The sequence below is a fragment of the Syngnathus acus genome, chromosome 12, assembly GCF_901709675.1.
Source record: "Syngnathus acus chromosome 12, fSynAcu1.2, whole genome shotgun sequence".
Classification (NCBI taxonomy): Eukaryota; Metazoa; Chordata; class Actinopteri; order Syngnathiformes; family Syngnathidae; genus Syngnathus; species Syngnathus acus.
In genome coordinates this window covers 7,617,647-7,644,458 of record NC_051097.1, presented here as the reverse complement: position 1 = coordinate 7,644,458, position 26,812 = coordinate 7,617,647, and the positions used below count along the sequence as shown (strand labels likewise).

The 26,812-nt window shown below is 46.4% G+C and overlaps 4 protein-coding genes and 1 pseudogene across 5 annotated transcripts; 4 read left to right on the top strand and 1 right to left on the bottom strand.

Annotated features, from left to right (window-relative positions):
• Window positions 1–148: 148 nt before the first annotated feature.
• LOC119131504 (uncharacterized protein KIAA2026) lies at window positions 149–6,798 on the top strand. Of its 2 annotated transcripts, none has more exons than XM_037266013.1 (10): window positions 149–716; window positions 1,320–1,922; window positions 2,059–2,259; window positions 2,331–3,769; window positions 3,880–3,941; window positions 4,021–4,110; window positions 4,206–4,321; window positions 4,392–4,579; window positions 4,710–6,440; window positions 6,553–6,798. In XM_037266013.1, exons 2-10 carry the CDS (start codon window positions 1,381–1,383, stop codon window positions 6,765–6,767), a joined length of 4,584 nt encoding a protein of 1,527 aa, XP_037121908.1. In that variant the 5' UTR covers window positions 149–716; window positions 1,320–1,380; the 3' UTR covers window positions 6,768–6,798. The 2 variants fall into 2 exon arrangements, with proteins under 2 accessions (XP_037121908.1, XP_037121907.1); XM_037266012.1 differs by having other exon boundaries at window positions 1,315–1,922.
• LOC119131507 (uncharacterized protein KIAA2026-like) lies at window positions 6,763–8,476 on the top strand. The gene is made up of 2 exons (XM_037266017.1): window positions 6,763–7,202; window positions 7,395–8,476. Exons 1-2 carry the CDS (start codon window positions 6,869–6,871, stop codon window positions 7,973–7,975), a joined length of 915 nt encoding a protein of 304 aa, XP_037121912.1. The 5' UTR covers window positions 6,763–6,868; the 3' UTR covers window positions 7,976–8,476.
• On the bottom strand, window positions 8,477–10,298 carry mlana (melan-A). Its single transcript, XM_037266019.1, has 5 exons — window positions 10,164–10,298; window positions 9,570–9,662; window positions 8,957–9,053; window positions 8,762–8,866; window positions 8,477–8,685 (listed from the first exon to the last, which is right to left on the bottom strand). The coding sequence occupies exons 2-5, from the start codon at window positions 9,656–9,658 to the stop codon at window positions 8,617–8,619; spliced, it is 360 nt and encodes a 119-aa protein (XP_037121914.1). The 5' UTR covers window positions 9,659–9,662; window positions 10,164–10,298; the 3' UTR covers window positions 8,477–8,616.
• Window positions 10,299–12,041: 1,743 nt separating this feature from the next.
• LOC119131667 lies at window positions 12,042–17,153 on the top strand (annotated as a pseudogene).
• On the top strand, window positions 17,151–26,681 carry LOC119130917 (nipped-B-like protein B). The gene is given in 40 exon segments (XM_037264879.1): window positions 17,151–17,565; window positions 17,667–17,774; window positions 17,934–18,060; window positions 18,133–18,192; window positions 18,364–18,453; window positions 18,574–18,647; window positions 18,650–18,681; window positions 18,752–18,797; window positions 18,800–18,837; window positions 18,915–19,146; window positions 19,224–19,375; window positions 19,454–19,534; window positions 19,608–19,708; window positions 19,769–19,892; window positions 19,967–20,049; window positions 20,124–20,256; window positions 20,340–20,483; window positions 20,683–20,769; window positions 20,857–21,056; window positions 21,122–21,224; window positions 21,462–21,560; window positions 21,640–21,786; window positions 21,877–22,011; window positions 22,089–22,187; window positions 22,262–22,315; window positions 22,398–22,506; window positions 22,588–22,724; window positions 22,804–22,944; window positions 23,019–23,112; window positions 23,240–23,394; window positions 23,459–23,549; window positions 23,612–23,785; window positions 23,867–24,057; window positions 24,233–24,340; window positions 24,428–24,628; window positions 24,699–24,845; window positions 24,938–25,290; window positions 25,438–25,612; window positions 25,727–25,915; window positions 26,004–26,681. Coding segments are annotated over 35 exon segments (4,779 nt in total). The 5' UTR covers window positions 17,151–17,565; window positions 17,667–17,774; window positions 17,934–18,060; window positions 18,133–18,192; window positions 18,364–18,453; window positions 18,574–18,583; the 3' UTR covers window positions 26,364–26,681.
• Window positions 26,682–26,812: the final 131 nt, after the last annotated feature.

The window sequence follows — 26,812 nt, the reverse complement described above, 5'->3', positions numbered from 1 at the left end:
AAGCTTACCGGGTGATGTCCATGAGCTTCTAGCGACATCTACCGATCGGAAAAAGTGGCTTGTGGCGCGAGTTTGACATTTAACAACATAAAAAAAGCCTTTAATGTTGGCATTCAATCAAGTTCATGCACTAAACTTAACGCTGTCAACAATTAACCTATATAAAGGATGTTCGTTCAATTCCAAAACTACGGTGGCCGAGAAGCGTTAAATGGCGAATGACCCGAAATATCTCTTCGCTTTTGACGTCACTGAAATAAAGTCTGCTTGTTCATCCCTCACACGGGAGAATTGATTTGTCTGCAAAGATTGCATTTTTGTCATGCCCTCCTCGCTGTTTACTTTAAAAGCCCCCCGCCCCCCGATTTAGTTAGCCCCGACGGCTAGTCCCAATGAAATGCCGTCTTCTTGTCGGGACTCTCCACCGAGGGTTCGCCCGGCTAATTACGCCGCGTTAGCTTTAGCATTAGCCATCAGCGCACCGTCACTGACATCACTCGGACATGAGTTGTCGTACTCATAACTTTACTTTTCGCCCAAACGACGTTTAATGGCGTTACGTCGCGACCATGGAGACCGAGCGGAGTAACTGCAGGCCGAGTTCGGTGGACAATAGCTAATAGCTAGCTAAAGCAAATTGAACGCTTTTCTCCTGGGAAAAAAAAAAAAAAAGTAGGCTTGCAGTGGGATTTTGGAGCCGCGTATAAAATGATAAGGTACGTTTTCTGTTTTAATATGTTCGTATGTTTATCGTGTTACGTAGCGTCAGGTTGAGAGAGGAAACTTTTGTTTACTTTCTAAGCTAACTGCTAAATCCAAGCGCGCTAAAGTGGAAATAAACCAAAACTTGTGGTGGGTGGATAAAATGTACAAATGTCAGTTGTGAGCCCTCACATGAGGATTGATTGTGTCATGGCAGTGATATAAAATGGCAGTGTTTTGAATTGGAATGACAGGCACGAGCATTAAATCTCTATACTTGGCAGTCATTTTGACAGCAACATCAGAATAATATTTATTGGTCAAGTTTTTGCAAACCTTTGCCAGAGATTGATTGACAGGTCCGGCTTGATAGGCACCATCTTACCCGTGACCCTGAACTGTTGAGGTCACGGTTAAGCGGCATAGAAAATGGCTGGATATGTCAAAACATATAAGAAATTTAAATAATTGTGACTTCAAGTGTTTAAAAATACAAAAGAAAAAACATTCTAACAGATCTGTTGGAATGTCATGCTTCTTCATTATAATATTTAATATTTATGACAACACATGTTTATATTTATGCTTATTATTTCCAACATTCCCCATCACAGCAGCAGCATGGTTGACAGCTGTAAACACCCTGCAGGCTTTCACCTCTAAGGTTTAGGCCAAGTCATGTCTTCAAGTTCTGCATGGACAAGGCTTGGTGCTGATGACATGGACCTCGACACGTCCGAGGACGGTCTCAGCAACGGTGCCTCTGTCGCTCCTGGGGATCACCCGGCGACCAGCAACGACGGCATGTCCGACTTCTCCACCAGTGACATCTCACTCCCCGAAGTCTGCGTCACCACCAACTTTGAGGAGACAATGAGCAATGAGGTGCATCAAGCTTATAGGATCTTTTCTGGCTTTCTCCTGGACAAACACAAGGCAATTGCCGGACTGTTCCTCCACGCCGTGGGGCATCAGGAGGCCCAGTCCGGTGTCGGTGGCGTCTGTGCCTCGGGTCAGGCGAGGCTCAAACAGTCCATGTGCTTGCGGAGGATAGAAGAGAAGTTCATCAACCTGGAGTATCATAGCATAACGGAGTTTGTGGCTGACTTCAGGCTGATGTTGGAGAACTGCTACCGCTACCATGGCGTGGACCACTGGCTCTCCAAACAGGGTCAAAAGTTGGAGATCATGCTAGAACAGAAACTCACACTACTGTCCAGGTACACCATTTTTTTCACTGCACACAGTTCAAGTCAATTGATTTTAAACACTCATAATAGACGTGTCAAAGTTATTTTGAATTTTGTGAATAGTTGTCTAAGTGTGATCTCCCGCTATCTCCATCTATCCAATGAGGACTCTTCGTGAGAAGACCACTTTGGCAGTCACCTCCAAGGGGCGTTTTGGCACGGAGGAGGAGCGAGCTCCAGGAGGAACCTCCACAAGGAGGCGATCTTCATCTCGAAGCTTGACGACTATCACTGTGGGTGGGCATGAGTCGGTCATGGTGCAGGCCCTCAGGATGGAAGAGCAACAGAGGGCAAAGGAGGAGAAGAGGTGAGCTCCAATTAAATTGGTCAACACATTTTTCGAAACAGAAATGCAAGTAAAGAACGTTCATTTTCCAGGCAACGCGAGCTGGAGAAAAAAGAAGCAGAAGAAATGTCGGCCAAAGCGGTGGAAGAGTGGGAGCAGAGTTTACTGACGCAGGCGTCCCCCCACACGATAGACACCCTGTGGGAAGTCCCCGCCATAGGCCACTTCCTATGCCTGGCACAGACGGTGCTCAACCTACCAGAGATTGTATTCTTTGAACTGGAGCGCTGCCTACTGATGCCCCGCTGCAGCAGTCTCCTCTCCAAAATAATGTCATCCCTCCTGTCACCATGCCAGCGGCGGGCCACCTTGCACCGCCGACCAGCTCTGCCGTACCGCCGTTGGGAGGCGGAGCTCAGGCAGCGCGTCAAGGGCTGGTACCGGAGTATCGGGGGTGCTCGCGATCAGCCGGCTCGGGCCGAGCAACTCGGACTTTGCCATCAGTTTTTCCACAACCTGGGCGAGGCGAGTCCCTTGGAGGAGAAGCCGTTCCACTCGCTGCCTCTCCGCCAGCGAGTGTGGCTCCTCAAAGGCTTGTGCGACAACGTGTATGAGACCCAGAAGGATGTTCAGGATGCCGTGCTGGCCCAGCCCATACACGAATGCAGGGAGTCCATCTTGGGCTATGACAGCAAGGACAACGCCTACATACATTTCCCCCATTTCTGCGGGGCGGACTTGAGGATCTATTGCCAGAGCCCCAGCGCACCTCCTCCTTTTCCTTTCCCTTCAGCGTTGGTGAGACGGCTCGACCTACACGTTGAAGATACCGACGTGCTGAAAGACACCGCAATGCACATTGACACCTCTGGTGATTTGGGGAACACATTGAAGTATTTTGTCAAAGAAAACGGAGACGGGCAGGAACACAAAGAGAAGTTTTGGCCTGTAAAGAAAGAAGACGTGAGGTGTCAGTCACTGTCGTCGGATGGAGACTCCAGTGATGAGTTAAGCCGAAATTGGCGCACTAGCTGCTTTGTTTCAAAAGGACAAATAAAACAAACTACCGAATCGGACCGTCAATCCACAACACTAAAAGAAGGCCTTTCCTTGGGTTCTGTGCGTCCTATAAATGAAGAGACTCAAAATCCTTGTCTGAATGTAGGGGAATACACCTACACAGGTAGGTCACCCGCTCGCTGTGCGGACACCACCGATTCATCCTGCAGATCGTCGAGGGTCAACACGGAAGGAGAAAACCTGAACACGGGACACCAGCAAACGACTCCCTGTTTGAAATGTCGAAGAACTCTCAAATCGGTGCGGCGAGGTTGCAACTGCCCGCCTATCCAAAACACCAGCGATGAAGACGAGCTCCGCGATAGGATGTGGTCTAAAAAAAAGAAATGCAAGAAAAAGCGAGGAAGGGGGCGGCCACGGGAAGGGCAAAACCTTGAGGCAGCTGAATCAGCATTACAGGGAATTACCGCCAGCATTCAGAGGAAAGATAAAAGGAAAAAACAGAAAGAAGGTAAGGAAAGGAAGGTTGTTCACATGAGACTTGTTCAGTTGGTACTATATATATTTTTTTAGGCACTACAAGGAAAAAATGCAAGTTCTTGACTCTTTTTTTTTCATCAGGAAAAAAAGGTGAATCTGCAAAGAAAATTAAAGACAAACCTTCCATTGAGCCGGCGTTTAAGGTAATCAACACAACAAAGGATTTTTAAAAAAAATGTTGTTACTTATTTTTCCCTACTCTTCCTTAATCTTCCACCACAGTTGGTTTGCACCAGTTTGCAGGAGTTGCGTGAGCTCATCAGCAAAATTGAAGACGAGCTCGACGACCTGGAGAGCACAAAAAATCAATTGGTAAGCTGACCGAGTCGTTTGCGGTTCGTACTTGGCGTGAGGAAAATAATCATATGAATCTAGCCATTGTTTCTTGTTTGCATTTCAACTGGCAGGATCGATGGTTTTTAAGAAAACAATCTGTGAAAGAGCTCCACAGCACTCTAATCAGACTACTGAATGAGCTCTCACCCTGGGAACCAAAACTTGTGAAGGCCCACCAAAGAAACAGGTGTAATGAATGACTATCAATAAAAATTTAAAAAAAAATCATATTATCAACAATTATGCCTCCTGTCCAGGCTTCGATTGAAGAAGGAGTTTGATGATTTCAAGAAACATCCAGAATATAATAACTTTATTCGAGAGGAGTGTTTGTCATCATCGTCCTCGTCATCTGAAGATGAAGAAGATATTCCTTTGTTTGATCGCCAGCGAGGCTCAGAAGATGAAATGGAACACGTAGTTCCGAAAGGTCTCTGGACTGGAGGTAATCTTTTGACTGTTGGATCTGGCATCCAAATGATAAAGTTTATTTCACTCTCAGCATTTAAAAAAAAAACGGTACAATTGTCTTATTGGGCAGTTTCGATCTCATTTCTATCTTTAATTTATTTCAGCAAGCACTAAGGACTTGGAAGCTGAATCTGTTGGTGAGAGATCACCCACCTTTGGAATCAACCAAGAAACTTCTGAACAATCGTCAAGAGTTCAGGCTGACAGCAGTTTTGCCCCCCCGGACATTGATACAAAGTCTAAATGTGAAATCATTCAGTCCGACACCGCGGGAAAGCCCGTCCTGGATTCATCGGCATCCAAACTTCAAGTTGTCCACCTCAGCCCCGGACTACCTAAAGGGTACACGCCCATCCCCACCCTGCTTGCCAAGAGCGTGGGCAACAAAGTGACCTTATTAAAACGACCTGTGGATTACTCAGGGCTCAACAACGCCGATAGACAAACCAAGGGACCATCAAGCTCCCTGGCTTCATCTACAGCGGCGATTTCAAAACCACATCCACAAACTACTCAATCCATTTCGGAACAAAACTCACTACAAGGCAAATGTGCAATTCGACAAACCGCAACGGTCAAAGTGTCAGCAGCACCGCTCACGACGGATTGGGCTAAAGGAAGTCAGACTTTATTGCAAACTCCTCTCCAAGTAGCGTCGAATGTTCCTGAAGGCCCGGACCAACTTGTCAGACAAGGGGGAAGCAATTCAGTGCAATCTCTTCTCGACTACGGCAGACAGGAGAAGATGATGCCGCAGGTGGTCATGATGCCTTCCAAACACGTCATTGAAAATTCCAAGGAGCAACAGTCGACGGGACCCATGTACCTGTCCACCAGTGTGTCTGGCTTTACAATTCCTGACAACGTTCAGCCAGCGGATGTCCGGACAGTGAAGACCCCTTCCCTTTTTTCCCCGCCTTGCCAGCAGCACAGGACCCAAAACGTACCCGGGTTCCAGGTTGCGCAACCTTCTCAATCAAGCACTTCAAGTCCTTCATCCATAACGTCGACAACCACCTTGGCCTCGACTTTGCCCCCTGATCTTCCAGAACATAAACAGGAACTTAAGACAATATGCATACGTGATTCACAGTCCATCCTCGTGACCACGAGAGGAGGCAACACAGGTATTGTCAAAGTCCAGACATCATCTGCCCTGAATGCACTTGATGGTTTGTCCACCAGTCCCATCATCACCATTTCACCTCAGTTTAAAGCTTTCCTTGTGTCCAAAAGCGCTGAGGCGTCTTCTGTCCCCTTTCAGAAAGATTCTACAACAGTAGCCCAATCGCAGAAGCAGCTTCCGTCAGTATTCAAGTCCTCTGCCATCACAAATCTTACAGACCCAAGTAGTTTGACTTCAGTAGTGCCGGTTCCAGGAATTTCAGATGTTCCTACAATTACAAGAAACATCTACCACCCTTCGCAGACGTTAGCAACCCATTCTCTGGTGGTAAAAAATCCTGCTGATGTTACGGCACCAACCGAGGTAGTTGGTCAGTCCGGTTTGAAGCGACCCAACACAGAGGAGCAACCCAAAGTTACCAAATTTATCCTGGTTAATCCCTCCTCCTCCTCTCGCGCCTGTACTGTAGCTGTTCCAAAAGACACATCGACGAATCCGCCGCTTGGTTCAAGAGTCGTAGTCATCAACCAACCTTCCGTGACGCCATCCGGTGCTTTAATGGGAAGTGTTATAACGCAGTCCAAGACAGCTGGCGTGAAAGGACAACAGATAACTACGTCTTTATCAAGTCAAACTCAGAAGATGGGATTAAGCCCCGGCTTCGACTCAAATGCGTTGTCAAAGGGAAAGAACGTTCCGCTTCCAGCAGGTGGGTTTGATTTAGGTTGCGTTGATTTGTGTCATCGTGAAATGTCAATTATTTATGATGTGGATTTTGACGATGAAGAGCTTACGTAAACTTCAATCTTGCGTGTCTGCAGGACTTCAGATCCAGTTGTCAGGGATGACGACAACCATCGGACAGAGCATCGGTGCCCTGTCGCGTTGCACTTCCCAAAGCACGCCGGTATCGGTCCCGGCAACCACCTCTCAATCAACCCCATTCACAAAGTCAAATCCTGTCACCAGCTGTCTTAGCCAGCTTGTCGCTAATTCTACTCTGACCAGAACCTCTCAACCCAGTCCTTCACAATAACCGCCGAACTCGGCTCTTTGATTTCTAACTCTGCTATTCACGGTCACACTCCCGCTCAGCTGACCTCCGCAACTGTACAAGGCAACCCAAAGCCAAGCGCTATGGCCACCCTTGCTCAACAGCCCTCACATGTGCTAGCCCAAGAAGCTAACCCAATGGTAACGCCCCTTCAAAAAGCTCCCAATCAAACCCAATCCGACGCAGTCACCAACTGTACACAATTTGTGAACTCCACCCAGCAAAGGATCGTCATCAACACTTCGAAGCCCCTCGCCGCCGGCACGCAGATCCTCCTTAACAATACATGTTTTGTTGTTCCTCCCCAGGGTCTAGGTCCAGGTAGCCATGTGCTCATTATCTCCAGCCCTTCTCCACAAAAAGTGCCTAAGGCCACCGTTAGCAGCATTGGCTCAGCAACACCTTTGCAAGGAGCAAGTCAAAGTCCAACAAGCCCTCAAACAACAATCTTACCCAAATCCCAAACTCGGTTACCCGGCGTCCCAGTGGCAAATTCCCATTTTGCAGCATGCACCCCTGCTGTTGGTTCGACAAGCTCGCAGGTTTGTACCCCGGCGTCACCTGTGCTAGCCAAACAATCAGCCCACGTTTCCACAGTCCTAACTGGAGGTCTGGGTGTTGCCTCTGGACTTTCACCGCTTCGTGCTAAATGTCCCACCGCCATTTCCCCAGCTTTGTCACGGTTGCCTACTCCATCATCATCTTTGCCCAGCCCGGTCGCCCCTCCCCACTCCATCTCAGACACAACGAGAAACTCGTATCCACAACCGACATCTACACTGACAGCGTCTTCCATTCAGGGCATCACCTCGGTCTGTAAGCAGGCACCGTCAGTCATTCATCAACCAATCAAAAGCACCATGGATGCGTTGGAAACGGCATACATGGTCACCTTATCCCCACCCCCCGCCCCCTTTCAACCAGTCACGCTGCTGACCACAAACCCCATCGGCCTGACCAATCAGACACTGGTTCCACCCTCTTTGCAGAAATCCACTTTAGGTCTGGCAAACAGCGTAGCGAAAAAGCTGCTCGTCAGTCCCGACGGCGCCATTTTGAGCTCCGTCCCGTGCCAGGCCCAGGCGGCTGAGCCGAGCGCCTTTCCAAAAGCGACCGCTCTGATTCTCACCCCGAACAGCTCCGGTGGCGCTTGGCATCACCAGCTGACACCTAGTCAACCAAATAACTGAGACCACGAGTCTGGAATGTTCATGCACTTGTTATTAAAACTGCTCGAGAAACGTTGGGTCATCAGACCCTATGGTTGGACTATCAAATACTGTTCTTTTTTTTTTTTCTGTTTGATAACTACTGAGGTTAATGAATGATCTGTGTTTTAGACTTCATGGCCAGTAATGACAACTGGGGAAAAGGAGGTTAAATGGATTTCATATTTGATCGTACTCAGTACTTTAAAAGCCAGCTTTTTTGATAAGGTTCATTGGAACAACTCGCTACTACTTTAAATGTTTCATGGATCATAACACTTTGTTTGTTGGAGTTTGAAAAACGGTTTTGCATTGTAGGAAATGTATATAGACCTTGTTGGATTTGTACTTCGTTCGAGCACACGTTAAATGTTTTGCAGTCACTTTGTATTTATTTTCTACCGTATAGATATGGAAACTTTTTTGCTCGGTTCATTGAACAAATGTTGAGGTCAAAGCGTGGAAATAAACAATTCATCCGTGCCCATTGATGGTAGAGTTTTTAATCCTGGTTTGAAACCACATTGTGTAAATATTAGACACACAAGATTAACAGTTAGATTGTGGCGTCAGATGAACTCGTGCTTTATTCTCGTCTGGGCATCGGGTTAGTTGTCCTGTTTTTAGGGTGAATAGGGAGGAGGCATTGGCCCTGAGGAGATCTTTTCATAGGCTGGAGGAGCATTCGGCATCTGGAGGAGTCAAGACAAGCAGTGTGTCATTTATATAAATATTATTTGTGACGACAATTAAGTGCGTGACCCTCACAGATCGTAGGCTGCCAAAATCAATCAGCGCCATCTTGTTTTCTGCAGAAGGTCCAGCCTCGGAATATTGGCCTCCTGTGTAAGTCGGTGACCCAGACCTGGAGCTCTGCATGAAGATAGTGATAAAATGTGATTAGGTACTTCACACTTTTTTTTTTTCACCCTAAGATTTTGATCATTACAACGAAGGCCTCACCCTTATTTTTTTGTAGCCACCCCTCCTCTTAAAGTACCAGCAGCCCAGGAGGAGAAGCGCAGCCAGGATGATGACCAGCAGAATAATACCGACCGCCCTGTACAGCGCACATAACATCACTAAGAAGCTTTCTAGTGAGAGAACAACCCACTTTTGCACATATATTTATGGCTGTAGAACAGTGATTCGCATTTATTGAGTCAAGGCACATAAGAAAAAAAATCTCATGGCAACCACCTAAAATTAAATGTCACAAAAGTAGAAAATAAATCATAATTTTGCCTCATATTTGCTCACTAATTTAGTTTTACTCACTAATTTAGTTTTACTCTAAAGCCGTTACATTGTTAACAAGTGTTGCCCTCTAGTGGATGACCATTTAATTGTTCTGCTTTTCACTATTTGTCACTGGCATATAGATATCAGCAAATATCTATTATTTGTAGGAAATAAATGTTTTTGGGATCAATTAGGTGAAATTAGATAGTTCCCTAATATCACAATTTTAGGAATCACAGCTTGTGATCATCATTATTTGTTTACTAATGCCAGCAAATTCTGAGTTTTAAAGGCTCCAGAGTGAAGCAAAATGCTTGGATTAAGCAGGACATACTCTTCAGCTCGGACAAATCCACGTCGGCTGCTGGCAAAATAGATGTTGAAGTCTCCTCGAGGCATTCCGTCTGTGCGGTTGCAAAGCATTAAGCTGCGACGACAGACAGACAGACGAGGAAACAATTTATAGCATGGTCAAGTACTAATTGTTCAAATGAATGCAAAGTAAAACATAGCTGACACATCCACACTGAAATTTTACAGAGAAAAAAACTATTTCTTTGTATTTCCCACGTCTGTAAATTAATTCTAATAGAATGAAGTTAAATGCATTTTTATTATTATTATTATTGTATTGCGCTGCATCTTACCAACTTGACCACTTTATTTAGCTAAATGAGAGAGAAAAATATTTCAAACATCCCCTGTCGAGGACAAAGTACAACCACAATCATTTAAATATTGTTCTTTATCAGTGTTAATATAGATTTTAAATTGTGTACCTCATTTAGTGCACTCTGAGTCACCTTAATGAGAGTCAAATTAGGTTAAAAAAATAACTTGACAAGAAAGCATCATTAAATGGAGATAATCAACTCATGGCTGTCACAATGAATACACGAACACAAAAAAGAGCCAAACATCATCTTACCAAATTGGATAATTCAATTGCAGACGAACGGTCCTCTTCCTCCCCGGTTTACAGAGTCAGGCCCGTCACTACTCCCCCGTCTTATTTCTTGTTTCACCCGCCCAGATTCCTTTTACCTCCAGGAGAAAGAAAAGGGGGGAATAAGGGCTGTAAAATCCTCATGACGGTCACGGGTTAGAGGCTCGTGGATAAAGCCATTGAAGCGGCGTAATCACCATGAAACCCCTGCGGACGTGAACGTAACATGATTATCCACTCGTGAGACTGAGCTGTAGTCAGCTGGTGGTATTTTTTTGTGTTTGTGCAGTGACATTCTCAAACTTTTTTTTTAAGCGCCTTGAAAAATACTTGACACTCCAAATATTACAATCATGACCAACATTGAAATACAGTAACATTAAATAGAGACTTGGATCTAAATAATGATTAATCTGAAATGCATTGAAACCTAAACTACAATTTAAAAAGCAATCAGTTCGTTTAAGATTAAATACTGAAGTGCAGGCAGGGATTCTTTACATACCACTAGAGGGAGCCTGTGTACTTCCTTGATGCAGTTCTACTTTCGTCCAGTAGGAGCTGCTGCTGGCCGAGGTTTTTATGTGAATAAAACCATAAAATATCGATCTATCAGAATCGAAAAGGTACAGAAATGATTGTAGTAAAACGATGAAAGAAATTCTAATTATGAATTTGCTCAAAAGGAAGCTGGGTCCCGCTTTATTGCTCAGGCTGCACTACAGCGTCTATTCACAGGCGCGATCCCACTACTGAGCGGCACGGGGGCTTTGACCTGCTCCGTTTCCGACCTGGGCCGGTGCACCCCTCCTTAGACGACCTGGTGGTCCCGAGCTCCCTCAGGAGCACCATATCGATACCGAGCTTAGTGCGGACACCCGATCGACATAGTCCGATGCAGCTCAGAACTCCTGAGCTCAAACGATCCGCCAGCCTCAGCCTCCCGGTAGCTTGGATTACAGGCGCGCGCCACCGCACCCGGCGAGAAGTACCAGTGCTCATTGGACTTTTGTCTTTCACGAAGATGACGTAGGTTAGTGACGTAGGCACCCGGAAGTACTCAGCAGCCCCGTCGTGTGGCAACTAAAGGGAAAACATGTGCGATGATAGTAATATATGAATGACATGATAAATGTCGACGGTCATGGGAAATAAAAAAAAACATCCTCGTTCCTTTAGTTTCTTATTCAATTGTGAAAGGTGGATGAATACAGAAATAGATTGACACGTAATAATCTACTTTACAGAAATATTATGTGTATGATACATCTCTACACAATTTTACCATATTAAATTGAAACTGTGCGTCTCAAAATCACACTTAATCGTGGACGCATTTAAACGTGATGCATTTTAGCTCCTGTTCCTAATGTTTGCTCTCTTTGAAGCATCTTGTTTTCACTGAATTCTGCTCTTTGTTCTGATCTATATGCATTGAATACACAAATGTTTAGAACCGTAACTCGCCTTCCACCATTGCTTCCAATAATTTCACAGTTCATTCGTGCATTAAATATAAACTATTAGAAAAAAGTAATCCCTTCCTTGTTCCAATTCATTTCACGGTTGAATCACCAGTTATTTATGAAAATCCCATTTTATTTTTGGAAGTCTTTTCCCAATCCCCTGCTTGTTAGTCGACTGCTTTTGTTGGGGGAAAACAAAGTTTCTGTTTTTAATGAGCTTGATTTATTTGCAGAATTTCGTTATTGGTGTGTTTTCCTGTCAGTCTTAATCCGCATTGCCTGTCTTTCTGTCAGGCTGTCGTCCCTGATGTGTCTCCAAGCGGCGGCGGTGGTGGATGAGAGTGGGGGTTTCCGTGGTCCCCGCGTCCCCCTGATCCACCACCCCTCCCGGTCCCGGAGGAACTGTTCGGACGGCGGGACGGAGAGGGAGCTAGAGTCTCCTCTCTCCAGCTGCCATCCGACTGCTGCTGCTCCTCCCCCTCCGCCGCCGCCACCACCACCACCACTACCACCTCCTCCTCCTCCAACGGAGCCACTTCTTTCTCATCACATCCCGAGATAAATAGGAGCGGATTTAAATCTTTTCACATACAAGGGCTCCATCGCCACCCCGTGGAGGCCGCCTCATCGTGTACACCAGGCGGCCCTTTGGACGGTCGCTCTCCGACACAGCTAGACGGGAGAAGCTCCCGGACGGTGATTTTGTGCTTTTGTACCCCCTTCAACGTTTCCTCCCTAGTGGTCGGGTCGGGGTTACGCTTCCTCCTCTGGCGAGAGACGCCAGGTTTTGTGAGGGAGGTGGAGATGCGACGTTGAAAGGCCACTGCCGAGCAAGCGAGGTGAAAACCCCGAGACACCCACCCGAGCCTGGCCGAGAATTGCAGGGCTAAAGCGGCTAGCTGGTTCCGATCCGGTGCCGGGGGGGAGGGGGGGGGTGCAACTTACGGGCTAGACCTAGCCAGCTAGCCAAGCTACAGCTCCAGGATGTTGCTAGTCGGCTAACCGACTTACTTTTTCGGGCACCGCTTATATTATACGTCCACTACGACATTTAAGTCACAATAAACAACTCGTTACGCACTGTCAAGCGGCGTTAAGGTGAGATACTGTCGCCAATATGTGCTCGGAGCGTCCCCCGGAAAAAGCCTCAGTGTGACGGCGTAACAAAAGACAGGAATTGAGACATGGTTTGGTGGATTGGCCATCCTTTCTTGTTTTGTTGTTAGCACGGACATGCTAAGCTAACTCGAGACACTGAGGCAAAATCCTTCACTTTTCGCTTATTACCGTATTATACGCGCTACCAGGTTCCTCTAAGTTTATATTTTGTGGAAGGCTACCCAATGGAGCATACAGAAGGATGAAAACGCTTATGATAGCAGCACCTTCTGGGCCAGATATCCAAGTTACCAAGCAGGCTAGCTTGGAAGGCCTCCACACACTGTTACACGTAGAAATAACACAAACTAGTAATAATCATTATTATTACACTCTAATAACACGGGGTGTTTCTGAAGTCACTATGTACACTTGTCTTTTATCAGCCCACGTTTCAATATAGAATATATATGTACCACCAGTCCATAATTCTACATTTATGATTGGTTGTCGCCTTCTTAAAAATCCTCAAAAATATCAATGCTCTTTTTTCCACCCTAGCATTTTGGAGATGTGAGGAACGGGAAGCCCCTTGGTGATATCGAGCAGCATTTTGACCTTATCTTCAGTATGAATGGTGATATGCCTCATGTTCCCATCACTACTCTCGCCGGAATTGCAAGCCTCACGGACCGTAAGTCCGCTTCTGTCTCTTTCCAAAGTGGCATTTAATGAGCATCTTTGGTGTTTTTCTTCATCAATTATTTTGGTTTGTCGTCTCACCCCCCGCCCCCCCTTCCCTCACCTCCATAGTGTTGAACCAACTTCCACTACCCTCACCTCTCCCTGCCACCACTGCCAAGAGTCTGCTCTACAATGGACGAATCTCCGAAGAGGTCAACAGCCTGTTGGTGTGCCGCGACGACAACCTGGTAACTCAGCTGGCGCACGGCCTCAACCAGGTGTCCACGGAACACATGTGAGTATCTGGTATTACTGGGTTGTGGAGGGGATGACCATGCGGGTGGTGGGTCCAAATCTGTTCCCTGATCAGAAATCACAATTGTCGACCATTGCCTGTGGTCAGCCGTCTGCATTTTGTGATTGTCCTCTTCCTTTTTGTGTACTTTACAGAGAGCTGAAGGACAACTTGGGGAACGATGAGCCCGAGGGTGACATGCCTGTGCTCCTACAAGCTCTGCTGTCCAGAAACCCCAAAATATTCCGGGACAAAAGTATGACCATGCAGTCGACAGCCAAAGACATCTTAGATAAATCGAACACGATTTATTTTTTGTCGCTAACCCCCTCCCTCTATTTCTCTCAGGTGTAATCCAGCAACCAGCAGTACAACAGTATAAGATTTCTCCAAACCAGGTGCACAGGAGTCCAGCACCAAATTATCAGCAGTCCCCGGTCACTCAGAGAACGTCTGGGTAAGAAGCGGATATGCCACAATATACATCTCTTTTCTTTTGAACTAAAATGGCGTTATTTGATTTTACAGATGCTTCAGCTCGCCACAGTCCGGGTCCGGAGCCCGGTTCATATCACAGCAGCAGCATTCAAACAGCCCCATCCCCAGTCCCTACACTCCTCAAAGTCCTGCTGATTACATGCAATACAGTCCTCCCAGTTACTCGCAACACCAGCAGACGCAACAAGGTGCCCCCCCACATCCTCCAAAAAAATCGACACAATGGCTCAATCACTAACTAGCAATCATTAAAACTTACTTTATGTTTCAGTTGGCGGTAATCTTAGGAATCTTCACCACAAGGTGTCAGGACAGCTATCGAGCAACACATCCAATCATCATGCCAAAGCAGGCTCGGATGACGACTATGTCAACATTGCGCACAGACTTGGGAATGAGGTATAGAAAAATGGGGAGAACAATTAATTAATGAGAGAGTATAAAGGCCAGCTGAAAGAAATTACTCTACGAGGTTACCGGAATCAAAGTTTGAGACTAAAATTGTGTATTCTTTTTTTATTATTATTGAAGTTTCTTGTAGTTACAAGAATTAAATAGTATAACTTTCAGGCCTCTTTTATTGACATTAATGCTGCAACACAAAAAAAAAACTAACCGTTTTTGGATTTTGACAGGAAAATGAGCACTCCATGATGGCCGCCTTGTTTTCCAGTCAAGTCACGCAATCTGTGGTTCCCCGGATGAGACGAACACACTCTAAATGTCCGTTGCCCTAGAAAACCATCAAAGTAGACAAAGACAGTGAAACCTTTGCACATCGCAACACACTGCTTGACCTCCCAATAAATACATGATTATTATAGTTATTATGTGTCTTAATTCTAAATGAAATGAATCATTTTTTAAGTAACAATGTAATATATTTAACTGTCATTCAATTGGACAAATAAATGAAGTCAATCCAATCACAAGGCATATTTTTCCAGCATTTCCACCTCTCCATTATTTCCTTGTGTATCAATAGGGTCCAGATCTCTGCTCATTATGCAGTCGCCTCCCTCCGACGTCCCCCCCAGCATGGCTCCCAACATGCTGCTCTCCTCCACGGAGCGAAAAAAGAAGCAGAAGCAAAGGAGCAAGGCGGCCGATGAGCACCTGGAGAAAAATGCCTTGTATGACATAGTGAGCACCCCGTGAAAGACTCTGCCAGGCTGAAGTTTAAGCTGTCCAGAGTGAAGAACGCACACAAAGAACAGTACGAAGTGTCTTCTCCAGGAAGGACGCGGCGCCGCAAGCGTGCCTGACGAACAGTAAAAACACCCATCCTGAACTCTAACCCAGGATCGCCATGCAAATTTGCCGCGGAGGAGTCACCAAACTGTCAACAGGTTCCGTTCAACCAAACGAGACCACCACCGCCGTCTCAGCGGTGGTGCTGTGGATGACGCCGAGGCCGACATTGAGGCTTTGGCGGAGATCGAGAGGATCCGAGCGCGAATCTGGCAGCGAGAGAGAGCGATGGTCCAAAGAGGTCCAGGAATAAAGGTATCCGAATATTTTACTTCACTGCCATTGACGCTTATATGACGTCATTTTTAACCGATGGGCAACCTTAGAATTGCATCCTATGTCTTCGTTTCATGTTCATGTTGTCATTTTGCAGACAAACCGCTGAAAAAACGAAAGCAAGACTCATACCCTCAGGAACCGGGAGTGGACCTGACTGACGGTTTCGCTGTACAAGGCGGCAACCCGACAACACCCAAGAAGAAGAACGCGGCCAGCAACGGTTCCGGTCGTCCCGCTCTGATGGTCAGCATTGATCTGCAGCAGGCCGGCCGAGGATTACGGCAGCCCATCGTGGTGCTCGAGGCCAAGCAGGTCCTGGGTTCTGATTCCGAGACGGAAGCGGAGAAAGATAATACCTGCCAACTGACTGTTAGCAAACAGCACGTCGATGACTCCGCAAAGTCTGACCCGGATATCCGTCTGAAGGAGAAGAAGGAAAGCCTGCGGGAATCCAAACACAGAGCCGACGGATGGCGCGGAGACTCGCCGAGGCCGAAGCCGAATCGAGACCCGGAGTCTCGGCACAGGGAGGAAAAGAACGACAACGGTCACTGTCAACCCGACTCCCTGAAAACCTCCAGCAAAGCAGAACGGAACGCCGATTGTTATAACGAAGACAAAGGTAGGGAGAAGAAGAGGACGAAAGATCACGACACGGAAAAAGTTTGGAGTCGGGAAAAAGAGAGGGACCAAGACCCGCCGGATGTGGGGAAAGAAAAAGAGATAGACAGGAATAAGATAAGAGATAAAGTCAAAATTCGACAAAAGGATACAGACAGGAATAGGGATAAAGAGAAGGAGGTGGATGGGGAAAGAGTCCGAGACCGGGAGAAGGAGAGAGACGTTGACAGAGTGAGAGATTGTGAAAAAGATCGAGGCAGGGAGAAGGATCAAGGTAAAGATCGCGCAAAGGAAAAGGACAGAATCAGGGAGAAAGTTCGATCCAAGGAGAAAGAGCTGGACAAGCAGCTAGACAGGGATGAAACTCGATTAAAGGAGAAAGAGCGAGATAAGGATCAAGATAGGCAGAAAGATCGCTTAAAGGAGAAGGAGCGAAATAAGGAGGCGGATAAGGAGAAAAATCGATCCAGGGAGAAGGAGCAAGATAAGGAGAGGGATCGATTCAAACAGGAGAAAGAGCGATTCAAGGAGAAAGAGCGAAATAAAGAACTGGATAGGGAGAAAGACCAACTAAAGGAGAAGGACAAAACTCTGGAGAAGGAGCGAAATAGGGAGAAAAGAGTGACGGGAGAAGGTAAAGAAAGAGTCAGGGAGGACAAGGCCAGGAAACACAAAGCGTCGATGAGTAACAGCAACAAACGGGAACAGTCTCCGGATGGGACGGCCAAACAGGACAAGGAGCACAAAATCAGGCAAGATGGCCAGCAGACCCCTCAGTGACCTTAGCGCTCGTGAAAGGACAGACACATCCAATTTTTTGATCCCGCAAAATAAAAAAGAGAGGAAAGGCGGGCGATGAAATGAAGTAAAGAAACCCTCCCTGGTGAAAAAAACCCGCGAATTTGAATTCCCTTCCTACTTGCTGGGGGCAATCGGGAGCGTCAAGAACTTTGTGAGACCCAAAGTGAAGCGGGACACCGGGAGAAGTGTCCCGCCGTCTCGGGCGCACTTGCTCGATGTTGGAAAGAACCTCGCGTTGTGCTGGAGAGGAAGTCGCTGGTCGAAAACCTCAGCAAAGGCCCGAAACCCGTTGTGAAAGTGAAAAGGTGAATGTTGATGAGATACAACGCATCAGAAGGAACTCAAGGAACAGGACAAGTTGTGGAATTTGTCTCTAGTCACAAATCGAAAGGTAACGATGCCAGGAACTGGTTTTGGAGGACAGCACGGAACGATCTACCGTTTGCGGGCTTGGCTACAGTATGTGCGCTTTTTTTTTTTTTTGTCTTACAGATGTCAAGCGGCGGCACAGTATGATTAGTAAATCCCCAAAGTATACCGAACGCTCCGATGATAGGAAGGAAGCAAGCGAAGATGACAACGACAACTCGGAGGATGAAGGTAATCCACCAAAAACCCATTGCAGCTCTGCTTACCTTTGAGGTGCGTTTCACTGGAAATGAATGGAAAGCTGGAAATTTTAACCCTACTACTTAAGGTCAGTCAGTGGAGGAAAATGATTATTGTTGTATAGAACACGATTGTCTTTGCTGGGTTTAGTGATGAAAAAAAGCGAAGGAAAGATCAGAACAAGTCGTGGAAGCGCGAGTCCAAAAAAGGTCGCCAGCCGGCAACGGACTGGAGCTCAGGGGAAGCGACGGTGGGGCACCGCCGAATTCGAGCGACGGTGAGTCACTCAAAATGTCTGTTGTGGTGTGTTCATTTTTTTTACTGCTCACTGTGTTCTTTTTTTGTTCAGTGGCCAGAAAATGAAGAAAAACATAAAGAGAGAAAGGCGTACGAAAGATGCGACCTGAGGTTAGTACATTTTTTTTTTTTTACATTTTTCTATTTTCATTTTTAGACTGCTATTATTATTATTACTGATCCATTTTTCGGTTGGCCTTAGCATTCCTAAATAAATGTGCATCCTGATGAAAATGTATTACGCAACCCCCCACAAGTGCAGTGTCTGACCTTTATGCCGCAGATTTGATGGACACGCCATTTCAAGAGATTCGCCGCCAGCGTGGACAACATCTGGGAGAGTCTTGAAGACGTGGACCTAACTGGCGCAGGTAAACAAGCCTGGACTATAAAAAAGTGAACACCAAAAAAACACAAAAACTCTGGCACTCCATTGAGAAACCACACCAAATATTTGGGCACCTCAAGCTACGATCTTCGTGCCTTTCTCAGGGACGACGGTGATGATTGAAATACCAGAGGAGTTGCTCCTCCGGAACGCACCAGTGAGCGAGTTATGCAGCGATTCAGCAAGATGAAAGAGATGGGCATCTTTTATACGGTAGGTGCATTCTTTTCCTGGAAATGTCAGAAAACAACACGTGATTTGCTATTTGCTTCTCCTCGACCAGTGTTCGTCTCAGAAATTGGTGAAATTCATGAACGTCCTGGAGAAGAACATCAGGACAGTGTTAAACTGTCCACGTTGATGAACCATGTAAGTATTAGGCTGATTTCATGAGTAAGCAGTTTTTGGTCACAGTTTTGGTCAAATTCACTTTTGTCGTATGGAAGGGTAACGATTCCATGGATGAGGAGCGGCTGTGGCGCGACCTCATCTTGGAGCGGGTGACCAAGTCGGCCGACGCCTGCCTGACGGCGCTCAACATCATGACCTCGCCGCGCGTACCCAAGGTGGTTTTCATCGAAGACGTCATCGAGCGGGTGTTGCAGTACACCAAGTACCACATGCAGAACTCCTTGTACCCCCAGTACGACCCCACCTACCGATTAGATCCCCACGGAGGTAAGCAAATCATCAATCACCCCCTTGGCTCTTTTCACAAAGGTCCTTTATGATGGATTTGTACTTTCTCACCCAAGGTGGCGGGCATAATTCCAAAGGCAAGAAAATCAAAAGGTCAAGCCATAAGCAAAAGACAGTGCTCCAGCTCTACGGCAAAGTGTGTGACATCATCAGCAACCTTTCGGAGCTGGTGGAGATCCAGCTGCTGACCGACAACACCATTCTCCAGGTGAGACTCTTCAGCTGGGCTAGTTTTTCTTAAAAGACAAAAAAGTGTCCGATTGTCAGTCTGGTCATTGTCGCATAGGTGTCCACCTTGGGTATCACGCCATTTTTCGTGGAGAACGTCAGCGAGCTGCAGTTGTGTGCCATCACTTTGGTGACGGCGGTGAGTGTGACCTTTCATCGTCGCCATTTCAAAGTCATTTTGCATCGAATGTCCCCTTTTTGCTCCTCTGCAGGTGTTCTCCCGCTACAGAAAGCACAGGCAGCTCATTCTTGAAGAGATCTTCAACTCTATGGCCAGGCTGCCGTCCAGTAAACGCAATTTGAGAAACTTCAGGTAAACCACAGGAGATTGGAGTGATGGGGCGCCCCTCCTCTAAACGACTCCTTCTGACAGATTAAACAGCAGCGATGGAGGCAGCAACCATATCCAGATGGTCACCGCCTTGGTTCTTCAGCTCATCCAGTGCGTGGTGCAGCTGCCTTCCTCAAAGGACGGAGACGACGAACACAATAAGAAGGCGGGCAGCGCAAAGCATCTGTCATTTAATCCAAATATTCCTAATCGTACTCACCGTCTGTTTGCTTTTTGCAGGTGGACAAAGACGTCCTCATCACAAATTCCTATGAGACTGCCATGAGGACCGCTCAGAACTTCCTGTCAGTGTTCCTCAAGAAGTAAGTCCATGTTATATCCAAGTGTAAATTTGATGTTGAGTACTGAGGTAAGAGTTTTTGCTCTGTTGTGTCAGGTGTGGCAGTAAGCAGGGCGAGGACGACTTCAGGCCTCTCTTCGAAAACTTTGTCCATGACCTCCTGTCCACTGTCAACAAACCCGAGTGGCCCGCTGCCGAACTGCTGCTCAGTTTGCTGGGTCGCCTCTTGGTAAGCCATGACATTTGAATCACACGTTTTGGAGAAAACAACCTTTAATGTTCATTTTTTTTGTGTGTGTTATCATCCTCCAGGTGCACCAGTTTAGTAACAAGCAGACAGAGATGGCGCTGCGGGTGGCGTCGCTGGATTATCTCGGCACTGTCGCTTCTCGCCTGCGTAAAGATGCCGTCAGTAGCAAGATGGACCAAAAGGCCATTGACCGCATCCTTAAAGAGGTACTTTAAAAAAAAAAAAAAAAAGTCCTGTCGCTCTATAGTTGTGTTAAATTGAATTTAAAAAAAATGACATTAGACATTATAAATGTAGAAGATTTGTGGCTACAAAAAAAAAATATATATCTTAAATGTTGATCGTAAGCATTTGAAATTTTGATTCGCTTTTTTGGTAAACAGTCTCTCATCATCATCTTTGCAGTTTCCCGGGAACGACGAGACGCATCAACTCCAGAGGGCCCTGTTGTGCTACATAGAGGAGAGCAGCGAAATCGATCCCGCTCTCGTCGTGAGCATGTTTTAATTCCTCTCGTTAATCGTTGGCGCTCAGCTCGTAAAACCGGACGCTCACCGCTGGCACTGCGCCTCCCCGCAGTTTGCCAGGAATTTCTACATCGCCCAGTGGTACAGGGACATCACCAGCGAGGCGGACAAGGCAATGAAGTCGCACGACGACGACGACGACCCAAAAGCTTTATTTGCCGTCAACGACGTCGACTCCGCCGAGGAGATTGTGCAGCGGGCCGAATCGCGGAAAAAGTTCTTGCGCAAGATTATCAGAAACTCTCACACCAGGTAAAAATAATAAAAAGACTTTCGAGTTCAGTCACCTTGATCAAACCGTCTCATTTCTATTTCAGGATCAGCTCGGACGCAATTGACTACAGGGACTCTTGTTTGATTGTCCAATACCTCGCCTCTATGAGGCCGTTCTCACAGAGTTCTGATATTTATTTATCACAGGTAAAGTAGTCATGTCTGTTGTAGTATAAAAATAGCAGCAATATTTAAACGTAGCCTCACATCACTAGCCCCGCCCCCTTTTTGAGTCTTCACGAGACATGCATTGTAAACTAGATTCATTCTGAACATAGTGTTACTTTAACAATAAATGGTATCTGTTTGAAGTTTAATCTCTTGAGATGTGCAATCAATTAAAATTGAAACTGTCAAGATAAAAGCGATGCTACTTTCTTGTAGATCCTGAGAGTGCTCGGTGAGAGCGCCATCGCAGTCAGAACAAAAGCCATGAAGTGTTTGTCCGAGGTTGTGGCGGTGGACCCGAGCATTCTCGCAAGGGTGAGACGCTCGCGTATTATTAAATCCGCCGTAGGGTCTTTCTCAACAACTGACAAATCTCCCTTTTCGTGTCCTTCAGTCCGACATGCAGCGTGGCGTTCACGGCCGCCTCATGGACAACTCCACCAGCGTGCGCGAGGCCGCCGTGGAGCTCGTCGGACGCTTTGTGCTCAGTCGGCCCGAGCTCATCGAGCAATACTACGACATGCTCATCGAGAGGATTTTGGTAACTTAAATTAGACACCCGTGTGCTGCATAATTTAACTTAAGATATGTTCACAATTTCACCTTTATTCTCACATTTTGTCCGCAATAGGACACGGGCATCAGCGTGAGGAAAAGAGTCATCAAGATCCTGAGGGATATTTGTCTGGAGCTGCCGGATTTCCACAAAATCACCGAGATGTGCGTCAAGATGATCCGAAGGGTCAACGACGAGGAGGGGATTAAGGTTTGTTTGAGTCAAAACAGTCTCAGAAGCTTTATTTGATTTACCTCTATTTACATAAGATGATTTGATCCTTGCAGAAACTGGTGAATGAGACCTTCCAGAAAATCTGGTTCACGCCAACACCAAGTCATGACAAAGACGCCATGATCAGAAAAATCCTGAACATCACCGACGTGGTGCGTAGGTGTTTTACGTGCAGAATTTTAGTTTGATTCAAATGTGTGATCTTGTATTTCCTCTTTCACCGCAGGTGCTCGCGTGTAAAGATACCGGCTACGATTGGTTCGAGCAGCTTCTCCAGAATGTAAGCTTTTGTATTTGATCTGATCATACATACCAGTGATTTATGCTAAATTGTATGTCTTCCGCCATTTTTTTCCCCCCAGCTCCTTAAATCAGAAGAAGCCGCTTCTTACAAACCAGCTAAGAAGGCCTGCAGTCAACTAGTGGACAATCTGGTGGAGCACTTAGTGAAATATGAAGAGTCCATTGCAGGTGAATAGAGAAATGGATTTGTTTTTGTGCTTTAAAAATAAATGGGAGTCATCAAGCAATTTCATAATGTGTGTGTTTCAGAGTGTGAGGACAAAGGCGTCAACTCGGGTCGCCTGGTGGCGTGCGTCACCACGCTGTACTTATTCAGCAAGATCCGACCACAGCTGATGGTCAAACACGCCATGACCATGCAGCCCCACCTGAACACTAAAGGCAACGTAAGGAGCAACTGCTGATTTCTTGTACCACAGCGCCCTCTACTGGCGACAATAACAAACTGCCTCCATCCTGTTGCAGAATCAGAACGACTTGATGTTGATTTGCAACGTGGCCAAGATCCTGGAGCTGGTCGTGCCTCTGATGGACAATCCCAGCGAGAATTTCCTCACTACCATCGAAGAGGACCTCATGAAGTTGATTATCAAATACGGAATGATGGTCTGTTTCATTTTGCGACATTGGCGGTGCGCGCGAAGCTGGTGGTGATGTCAATCGTGTGCTCTGCTTCTCAGGTCGTGCAGCACTCCGTAAGCTGTCTCGGTGCCGTGGTAAACAAGGTCACACACAACTACAAGTTTGTTTGGGCTTGTTTCAATCGTTTCTACGGTAAGTCAATTTTCCCTTTACTTTGGCCACCACGCTCCTTCATCCTTGATGGGACGCTTCCGTTTGAAACTCATGCCTTGCCGTTGGAAAAAAATACAAATCAGCTTTTTCCTTCCCCGAATTCTAGGCGCCTTGGCCAAACTCAAGACCCAGCACCAGGAGGATCCCGACAGTCCCACCTTGGTGACGAACAAGCCCACACTGCTCCGCTCGCTATTCACGGTCGGTGCTTTGTGTCGACACTTTGATTTTGACCAAGAGGAGTTCAAGGGTGCCAATAAGGTAGGATTCGCCACGCTGATTATTTAATACTGATCATTAACTTTCCCAACTGTTTGTGTTCTAGCTCCTCATTAAGGACAAAGTCTTGGAAGTTCTTTTGTATTTTACCTCGCACAAAGATGAGGTGGTCCAAGTCAAGGCCTTGATCGGTTTAGGTATGTCAGCACATCTTCTATTTGTTTTCCCTCAGCATTTACATGATTTCTATCACTTGAAGGCTTCCAGTTCATCATGCACCCGGAGCTAATGTTCGCGCAGGACGTGAAGATTCTCTACAACAACATTCTGTCCGACGAGCACAGTCTGGTCAGTTTGAAGGTCCAGGTGCTTAAAAACATGCAGACATATCTACAGGAGGAGGACTCGAGAATGCTGGAAGCCGACCGTGACTGTGAGTTCAAGGCTCGATCCTTCGCGCGTTCTCGCTCTTCGTTCCATCGCCTTATCATGTGTTTGTTTTTTGCTGACTCAGGGAAGGAGAAGGCCAAACAGGAAGATCTGAAAGAGATGGGCGATATCTCGTCGGGCATGAGCAGCTCCATCATTCAGATCTACCTGAAGCAAGTGTTGGACTCCTTCCTGCACGGGCAGTCCACAGTCCGCCACTTTGCTCTCAGCGTTATCACGTTGACGCTCAGTCAGGGCCTCATCCACCCTGTGCAGGTACTACTTTTTTTTTTTTTTCTTTTCAAAACATAACCCGCTTCTATTGGCAGAAAATCCTGCCTATTAACAATTTTCTATATGGTTCAAAACATTAAATAAAATAAAAAAATCCCTAGTCTTAAAAAAAGAAAAAAAAATTCTTTATAACAACAACAATTTTTTTTCTTTTAAGTGCGTTCCCTACTTAATTGCCATGGGAACTGATCCGGAGCCAACCATGAAGAACAAGTCTGATCAACAACTGGTGGATATCGACAAGAAGTATTCAGGCTTTATTCATGTAAGTGTGCTCACAAAGACCGTTGTTCAAACATAATCGAGCATGTGAACTCCACACACGCGGTCTGCTGTTTTATGAACTGACCAGATGAAAGCCGTAGCAGGGCTGAAGTTGTCCTACCAGATCCAGCGGGCCATCGCCGGATCCAAAGAAGCGATCATCCGAGGCTTCCGTCACCAGGACACCGACGCGGCCCTCTGCGCTCATCTGTACACTTTGGTCCGGGGGAACCGCCAACATCGGCGAGCCTTCCTCATCTCTCTGCTCAACATGTTTGACGACAGCTCCGTAAGTCGAATATAGTCACCGGAATGCTAGTCGGGTTATTGATCAATGGCTGAATCTTTGCCTTCTTCAGAGAGCCGAAGTGAACTTGCTGCTATTCGTGGCGGACAACTTGGCCTGCTTCCCATACCAGACGCAGGAAGAGCCTCTTTTCATCATGCACCACGTGGACATCACTCTGTCAGTTTCTGGCAGCAACCTGCTGCAGTCTTTTCAAGAGGTGAGAAGAGTTTGCCCAGCTCCATGTGCAGTATCAATTTTGTCTAGACGTAATTAAAAAAAAACAATTCTGATTATTCAATTTATTCTTAGTCTTTAAGAAAAGGACCAATTCCAAGGCCGAAGAAAATAAAGAAGAAAAAAAAGAAGAAGGAGAAGAAGGCCAAGCCTCGGAAGATGCGAGACAGCTCTGACGACAGCGAGGAGAGCAGCAGCCAATCCAGTAGCAGCAGCAGCAGTAGTAGCAGCAGCAGCAGCAGCAGTGAGGAGGAGGCGGAAAAGCTCCACACGCAATCTGACTCCGACATGGATGACGAGGATGTGGTGATGGCCCGCCTACCCGAGGACCAGAAGCCTCTGTTGGACTTTTCCCTGGCTTCGCAGGGAATCCTACTGCTGCTCATGCTCAAACAACACCTCAAGAATTTATACGGCTTCTCAGACAGGTAAGCCAGCACTGGAATATTCCACGAAACCTTATGTGGTAGTCTTGCTTGAATGGTTTGATTTAAATCAATATATTTATATATAGATGGAAAGTCTTTTGAGTGTCAGTACTCCAGTTCGAAAAACATTTTGCTTTTATCTCACAGCAAAATCCAGAAATACTCACCAACGGAATCGGCCAAGGTGTACGACAAGACGGTGAACAGGAAATCCAAGGTGCACTTCAATCCTCGCCAGACTCTGGAATTTCTGAAGGTCGGTCTATCCAGCTCTGACATCAGCTACGAGACCAGGAAGTCCATCGTCAAACAGTACTTACACGTAAGAATTCTGTTTCCGAGAACTCATTATCTCCTTTCGGTTCAACCGAGTCATTAAATCAACGTTTTGGAGATCATTTCAGGGGTTAGTTATGACCTTTTATTTTCGTCATAGTTCAAAGTGCTGATGGACCACCTGGACCGCGAGGAAGATGAAGAGGAGGGCGAGGCCAGCGCCAACGCCAGAAACAAAGCAATCACCTCGTTGCTCCAGGGCCCCAAATACCGAAACCACAACCACAACAATCACAGGGCGCAGATCGAGTCCGAGGATGAGGAGAGCGAGGATGAAGATCCCCCGGCGGTAAGGAAACATCTTAGATCTTTTATCAAATCCCTTTATTGTCTACAAAAAGCCAAACAGGGTCTTGACTGCTTCTTTTTACCCACAGCAGAAGTCACGGCGAGGCGACGACTCTGCAGAGGACTACGGCCACATGAACGAGAGCGTGGACGTCACGGACGTGGTGGCCATCTGCTGTCCCAAATACAAAGACAGGCCGCAGATCGCCAGGGTGGTGCAGAAGACCAAAAGCGGCTACAGCGTACACTGGATGTCCGGCACTTACTCAGGGCCCTGGGTTGTGGCCAAGAAACGGGACGGTCGCAAAAAGGTGCCTTGGTTGGACAATATTAAGGAGGCGGACATTATTTATAAGAAAATCTCCTTAACAAGCGGACAAAAGCTGACTAACAAAGTGGCACAGACGTTACGAGCACTATACGCCGCCAAGGACGGGACTAAACATTAGACAATACTCTGGCAGCGCAGCACCACATGGATCCAGTATGTTACAGAGACGATCAAAGCTCTTTCTATTTAAGGACCTCATAGACCAAGTTGAAGTTAACACACCAGGAACAACTGTTTCAAAAAAACATTGGGTGGGAGCTCCTTCGCTGTTGTGCAGCAACCCGGTTCGTTTTTACTCCCACTGACTGTATTATAGTTGAACTAAAAAAATATGTTTATATCTGAAAATAATTCTGTAAAAAGAAGGAAAAAAAGAAAAGTGAATGTTGGAAATTAGTGTATTGACGTTCTTAATAAAGTGTTTTTGGACTTTAAATGAGCAGCAAGCCTTTTTGTTTTGCAGTTGTTTTGTGTGTTTGCATATGTGTTTGTCTTTTTTTGCATCTTTTCCTTTTTGCTTGCACCATTTCTGCGTTCTATCCGTTTGCAGCGCCACCGCATTTTGGA